This window comes from Magnolia sinica, chromosome 9 (assembly GCF_029962835.1).
Source record: "Magnolia sinica isolate HGM2019 chromosome 9, MsV1, whole genome shotgun sequence".
Lineage (NCBI taxonomy): Eukaryota > Viridiplantae > Streptophyta > Magnoliopsida > Magnoliales > Magnoliaceae > Magnolia > Magnolia sinica.
In genome coordinates this window covers 2,132,501-2,139,736 of record NC_080581.1, presented here as the reverse complement: position 1 = coordinate 2,139,736, position 7,236 = coordinate 2,132,501, and the positions used below count along the sequence as shown (strand labels likewise).

Here is a 7,236-nt window from a genome sequence, read left to right as displayed (position 1 = left end):
TGGCTGGTGACCCCAACAGCAGCCAGCTAGCTGATGTCAAAGCTCTGTGGGCCCCACTATGATGTATGTGTTTTAACCACTCCGTTCATCCATTTTTCCAGCTCATTTTAGGGCATGACTTGAGAATTGAAGCTTATCCAAATCTTAAGTAGACCACATCAGAGGAAATGGTGGATATTGAAAGCTTACTGTTGGTAACTTCTTAGGGGCCACATAAGTTTTGGATCGAGCTGATATTTGTGTTTTCTCTTCATCCAATTTCCGTGACTTTATAAACAGGTTGGATGGCAGATAAATATTGCGGTGGGCTCGCAAGAAATTTTCAATGGTAAGCGTTCAATACCCGCTGTTTCCTGTGGTGTGGTCCACTTGAGCTCTGGATCTGCTTCATTTTTTTGGCTTATGCCCTAAAATGATCTGAAAAAATGGATGGATGGTATGGATAAAACACATACACCATGGTGGGGTCCACAGAGCTTTGAGATCAGCTAGCTAGGCCTGTTCTGTGGGCCCAGTTTGTGAGCAGCAAGGATCCGTGACGCGTGTGCCAATTTGGCACGGCGACAGGATGGCCTCTTCATTTCTGGCTCGCATCTGCCAACGTCCTTTTGAACGTGTCTTCGAAAGAGAGAAAAGCGAGGGAGGAGGAGAGAGAGACTTCTCGGCTTTCAGTTCCATCCTCTCGGGAATCCGAACGAGAGAGAGAGAGATAGAGAGAGAGATGGGGAACTTGTTCGACAAGGAACCACCACCACCAATGGTATTGGTGCCGCCTCTGTTCGATTTCCCTCCTCTTACTGCTCGCACCAGGTCTTTCTGTCTCTCTCTCTCTCCCCCTCTCCAATAATCCCCTTTTATTTTCTACCTTCTCTCTTAGTTTCAATCCTTTCCTCGTTTTGGGTCGTTCTTATTCTTTCAAATGGAAGAACCCATGTGCGGTTTTCGCATTGTCATTGAGAATCCATGCCCCATCTCATTAGATTACTATTCCTTCTCCAATTCCTACTCAATTTTCATTTTTCTTCATATTGGGTTTTCTTGATTAACGCCCACATTTCTTGGATTTCGATATTTTCTCATTTCATTGCATCCCGTTGGTTTTCTAACGAAGAACACATGTTGGTTTTTCAGCTTGTCGTGGAAAATCTAATGCTGTTCTATCGGATTTCTTTGTTTTTCAATTTTCCCAACTTGGGTTCTTGCATCTTTTTCTTTTTCATGAATTCTCTTTCTATTGATTGACAAAAATGCGGTCTTTTTGTTATCAGAATAGTTTCAATTAGCTGACCCCAATTAGTTAGAATAAGGCTTTGATGATGATGATGGTTTATCGTTAGAAAATTGTGCATGAACGTAATGTAGTGAACGAACACCAAAAGATCTAAGCAATCATTTTCTCCCAGCTTCCGCATCATTTGTGGATCGTAGCTCCATGTCTGACATCCAAGAACCGTGAACATGGGTGTGCAGACGGATCTGGACTAGACTGTTCATCAGCTGGGTGCTACTATCAAGGATCTGTGGTTTATTTAATTATACTGAACGGACGATCCTACCATCCAATTGGCAGCGTGCACATGGGCGCTTAAGGCAAGAAAGTAAGATTATAGGCCCAATTCACACTCCATGGGTGGAAACAGGAAGGGTTGGAAATGTCTGATCAGTGTGGTTATTAAGCTACAGACCAACCGCTGCAGGGCTCAGCTGATTAACGGCATGGATCCCATGCCCATGTACGAGGTGTATGTTTCTCTTACATCATGATAGAATTGTATACTTGTATGTCCTTGATGGACACAAAATCATACAATTTTCATGGTTTTAAGACTCGTCCAAGTCAGGTGCGACTTGGATGGGTTGACTCGTATTCAGCACTACCTGATCCGGCTTGGTACCATGAGTCATCCCCGACTCGGGCCAGTCAGACTGATACACCCCTCCTACTTGGGCGATTCACAACTCGACTTGAGTGCGAATGAGTCAATCCAAGTCTTTGTCTAAAAACCATGACAAGTTATGTTTGCAGATTGAAAATATGTTGCTCATATATGTTTTGTTGGTCCACACTCATTCATATTTCTGTCTATTTCCTAGAAGGTGATGAATTGCTGTGGCTGGGAAGCAGTAGATTCTAATGTGCATTTTTTGTAAGACATTGCAGAATGTTGGAGCCAGCATACGATTTGTTATTTGGAAAGCTTGCTCTACGATGCCTTTTCGAGGATTACTTCGAACAAGCAAGGCATTTTAGCACAAGGATTATGCTAAAGCCGATCGACGATCCTCACGTGGATTTGGTCGCAACTGTATCTGATGAATTTATATATATATAATTTTTTTCCACCAGATCTTGCTTCTCTTTTCTATATCTTTGTGTTCTTCTTTTTGGAGTTGCTTGCACATGTGCTAATGTTGGCATCGATTGTTTAATGATTTTCCACACATGCTATATCCAACATTGGTCTCTTTCTCATGTTATTTATATCTTATAACCCATCTTGGAAGGTAATTTCCAATCAGCATATTAAAGCTTTCATGTTGTGTCTTGAAAGGGAAGTATTCTAATTTTCAAAAACTGAGGACTATAATTCAAAAGACAAGCTATTTTGTGCAAAAAATCTTTGCATTCTGCTAGACTAATTTTCTCATAGTGGTCTGCACATGCACGAAGCAAGGGACTTTTAACCATCCTTGAGGTTGTAGTGGCATAGACTTAGCAAATAACAATTCTATAAAGACAGAAATAGACCTTTTCCTGTTTAAGAGGAGAGTGCAATCACTGCGCAAGGACTATAAAGTTATACCAAGTGAATTGTTGACCATGCAACATAGGTAAAGTGGTTTTACACTTTTACTTGTATGCATTAAGAGATGGAAAAGGGGATGTGAGAGTAAAAGTTGGTAGAGAATAAGATGGTGGAACTTAGAAGGGGAATGATTGGTTTTATCTAGAGAAAAGGTGATTCAAGGCAAGTGTTAAAGTTGAGGCTGAGGAGATGTTGACAAATATGGCTGATTGTATAAAAAAAGAGTGGCAAAAGAAGTGATTGGGGAATTTAGAGGCAACAAAGGCACACATGAAAAAATGTGGCAGTGGAGAGATGGTGCAGAATGCAATCAACAAAAAGAGGTCCAGTTATAAAAGAGCGATAAAGTAGAAATGTGGAGAAACTTGAAATATATAAATTGATAAAGGGATTGCAAAGAAAGTAGTAAGATCAAATATAAAAGAGATGAAGAATTATAAGATAGGATAGGTTGGTGCAAACTATCAGAAGTGGGGAGAGTATAGGGGCATTGGAACTAGAGGTCGAGAGCTCATGTGTATTACCAAAGAATTTGTGTAGAAGTAAAATTATCCTTAAAAAGAATTGAGGAAAGGAAAGGCTATGGGGAATATGATATTCGTTTCAGCTGGATTTTGATTTTTCTGCATGGTTTTAAGAGTCTAAGACTTGTCTGAGTCGGGTGCGACTTCGGTGAGTCGGCTTGGACTCGGTAGGACCTGATCCGGTTCAACACCATGAGACACCCCCAGAGTCAACACCAGCTCTCATAATTTGGGCCTATTCAGCCATGACTTGGATGAGTCGCAACTCAATTCATGGCTGATTCCGATTCATTGAGTCTTCTGACCATGCTTTTCTGGGTTTTCTTTCTCTGTCTTGTGAGAAATTTGCAAAGAGAAAAATTGTGAATGTAGAGAATTTCCATCCAAGAACTTCCAAGAAGAAATTCTTCCATAATCTTCTCAAAATTTCATAATATTCTTGCCTTGGTAAAATAAGATGGCGTTTTGGGCAGTGGGGAGGAGATGTTTCCTTCTGTCACTTCTATGGCATTGTGAAACAGCCTTGGCTGCACGTTCATTGATAAGGGGTCTTTCTAGTCTTGTGTTGGTAGAATTGCTTGTGAGTTATTGTACTTCCAGAATTGGTTAGGAGTTCCTGATCATGCCACCTGAAAGTGGCCACAATTTTATTTTAGCATTCGCAAAGCTACAGAATCTTTTTCATCTTAACTTCTTCAGGTATCAGGTCCACTCAACAACAAGGCTGGGGAGAATCTTGTAGGAAATGCTATATTTCGCTGGCAGAGGTGGAGACAGATTACTTTCTTCAGTTGCTATTCTAGTGCAAAATATTAGGCCGTGTTTGTATGCACCATTGAATTGAATTGCAAATGTTAGTTGACTAGAAATGTCCAGATTTTAATTGCTTTTCTTGCTATTTTAATGAGGAGTACCCCTAAAAAATGGCAGTTAAATACTTTTCATATCCAACTTGAATTGGTATAAATTCAATTTTGAGCCTAATTCCTCCATATGAATTCTAAGGAAGGGAGTTGCAATTCGGCCATTTTCCACTTTTTAAGCTAATTTTGCAATTAAATTCGATAGTGCGCCCAAATACAGCCTTTCAAAAGAGAGTTGGTTTACCTTATCACTATGACTTCTTTATATGAGCAGGGACTTAGATGATCCCCATACATTCATGGATCTTTCCGTATCGAATTTGGATGAGTAAGTAGCTCTCTCTTTATAAAGAGCTAGTCTTTTGTTATTTCTGACAAATGTGCATCTTCACTTCAATGTAATGTTCATGCTAACATGTTTCTTCATTTTCTGCTTTCTTATCTTTGTTCTGTAGGATTTTGCGCCTGAGGTCATGTGCTTACTATCCTAAATATGGAATTGGAGCATTTGGAGTTTTCCCCCTGCTAAGAAAGAAAAGGTATGTTCCTTGTCTTTGAATTAAAGTTCGCATGAGCGCATTGCATATGAGGCAATTATTGTCAATCATCCGCGAGAGAGGTACTGGCCTTTAGAAGATCTTTAAAGCCTCTAGTGGAGACATGGCATTGTGACCATAATGCTTGGGTACTTCTGAAAACTAGTGTGTGTTTTGTATAATAGGATGTATTTCTTGGCTCACCTTTTTTCTGCAAAGCCATTGGAAGTTTGGTTATAATTATCTTAAGTTAAATTTGTTTATTTGTTGATCTTGTGTTTATTACTTTGTTGGATTTCCTACTTATTTTTTCTTTGAAATCTATAGTGTTGATTTGTGCTATATATAACGTGGCTAGCTTTTGGACATTTTTGCCCCTATAATTAGTTTCCCTATGGCAGAGAACTTTGACTATTGAAAGGGCATGGGAAGACATTTTACATAAAGTCAGGGGCTATTTTGGGAACTGGAATATGTAGTTGTTGTCTAATGTACGGCTTAAATTTTATCCACAAAAAGCCTTTAAATGGTTATACGCAAAAAGCAACAAAGGTATTTTTGTAATTTCATATTGTTTCATGCGAGTAGTCTGCTCTCCGCTTTTGTGTGTAGCCTACCTCAACAGTAATACTAGGGAGCCGTGCAACAAAAGCTTTGTGGGTCCATATGACTATATGAAATCCACTCCATATAACTATTGCACCACCTCACGTCACGCTAGGACATTTGCGTGAAAACAAGCCAGATATAAAATTCAAGTGGGCTGCAACAACTGAAAAAGTGGAGATTGGTCGCCCATAGTTGAAAACATACCTCTTTCTCTCTTTATGTATGTCTAGCGTGTTGCTACACCCTTTCCCTCCATCTCTCTCTCATTTTTCTCTATACCCAACTCTCCCTCCACGTGCGTTTCATGTGGCTCTAGTTATTAATAAATTCAAAACAACAACGGAAAATTTGTTGCTTAGGTAAAAGATCCAAATGGATTATGTTTTTCTCTTTTCTTTCTGTACAACACACAAGATCGACTCTTGCCTGGTTATTTTGTTGAATGTGTGTTGCAGATTAGTCATATTTCATTCAATGCAAAACTTATAGAGACTTCATTAAGTAGTATTCTTTTTCTCTTTCATTGTGATGCTTATGCTTCAATGGATCAGTTTTCATGATACTTGGTTATATTCTTCACTTTGACTTGTGTTGCTTATGCACTTTCCCGATATTTTATCTGTTTCTACCATTTATTTTGCCATTCCTTGAATACAAAATTCACTGTGCATGCGTCGGTGACATCATGCATTGTGAAAGTATTTCTTGAAGGCTAACAAGTTATATCTCATGTCGTACTTGAAATCCATCGTGGTTACAGGATACTCTCAGAAGATTATGGCAGTATGGGGTTGAGATATGGCTCAGAATACTTATCAGTTGGAGCCACACTTACGCCATTCCCTTGTACGTGACTGGTGTTTCATATTTTTTATTCTGCAATGCAACTTGTTGGTTCCATTCAGGGCCATTTGGATTCAAGCAAAGTCATGTCTGGACAAACAAGTTGTGTGGCTTGTCAAAACCATTTCTGCATGGGAACCTGTGAAAATAAGGACATTGTGTCCCAGATATATGACCGTTAGCAAGGATTGCTTGCCTTTGCAAAAAAGGGGGAATAACTTCTCCCTAGTTCAGTGCACATGCGGAACACAATGTTCCGTGTACATGTGCTATGTGCCAAAGATACCATGTGCTATGTGCCAAAGATGCCATATGTGCAACTGGCCAAGTTCCAATGCCCCACATCTGCACATGTGCCACCATCGATTTCCAAGCACCCAAAATATGGCATGTGTCAATGTACGGATGCACTATAAATGCTACATATGCCACCGTCGACATTAAGTTCCCCATGTGCCACAGTCCATCCTTACTCCCTGTTCCAGGGTGTTTGACAAACAAGGAAAAGAGTAACTAGTCCCAACAGCATGACCTCAATAGCCTATGCCAACACAACTAGTCCCGACAGCCTGTCCAGACACAACTTTGCTTGAATCTAAATGGCCCTTAGTTTCTTTGGTATTGATTTGTCGAATGAAAAAACAAAAGCTGATATGATTCATTATCCTAGATACTAATAGATATATGCAAGAACATCAACATGGTTCTCATTAATATGAACTTTTTTCTGTGGCTTGGTTGAACCCCATTTACAAACATGTCAAAATATGAGGTCAATGAAACTTTCATACTTTAGCTTTTACATGTCTGTGAAGAATTGGTTGCTCAGAAGTTGTAAGATCAGTTATACTAATCATGTTTTGCTGTAAAATCAAACATGGCATATGATTAAGTTTTACATGAGATTTAGATTCTTATTTTTTTAAAAAAATTAATCTCTTTCTCTGAACTGCTTCATGGCACAAAATAGCACCTCCGGACTGACAATTCCAACAAAAATAGTCACGGTCTCACAGCTTCCTGATGGGAAAGGTCTACTTGAAGTTCTGGCACC

At 39.5% G+C, this 7,236-nt stretch overlaps 1 protein-coding gene across 1 annotated transcript in view; it reads left to right on the top strand.

Annotated features, from left to right (window-relative positions):
- The first annotated feature begins 609 nt into the window (after positions 1-609).
- LOC131256632 (uncharacterized) overlaps positions 610-7,236 on the top strand; it is a 19,477-nt gene continuing 12,850 nt past the window's right edge. The window contains exons 1-6 of the mRNA XM_058257571.1: positions 610-810; positions 2,162-2,306; positions 4,031-4,098; positions 4,469-4,522; positions 4,650-4,733; positions 6,100-6,185. Coding sequence (XP_058113554.1) covers positions 722-810; positions 2,162-2,306; positions 4,031-4,098; positions 4,469-4,522; positions 4,650-4,733; positions 6,100-6,185 — 526 coding nt within the window. The 5' untranslated portion in view covers positions 610-721. The remainder of the gene's footprint in view (positions 811-2,161; positions 2,307-4,030; positions 4,099-4,468; positions 4,523-4,649; positions 4,734-6,099; positions 6,186-7,236) is intronic.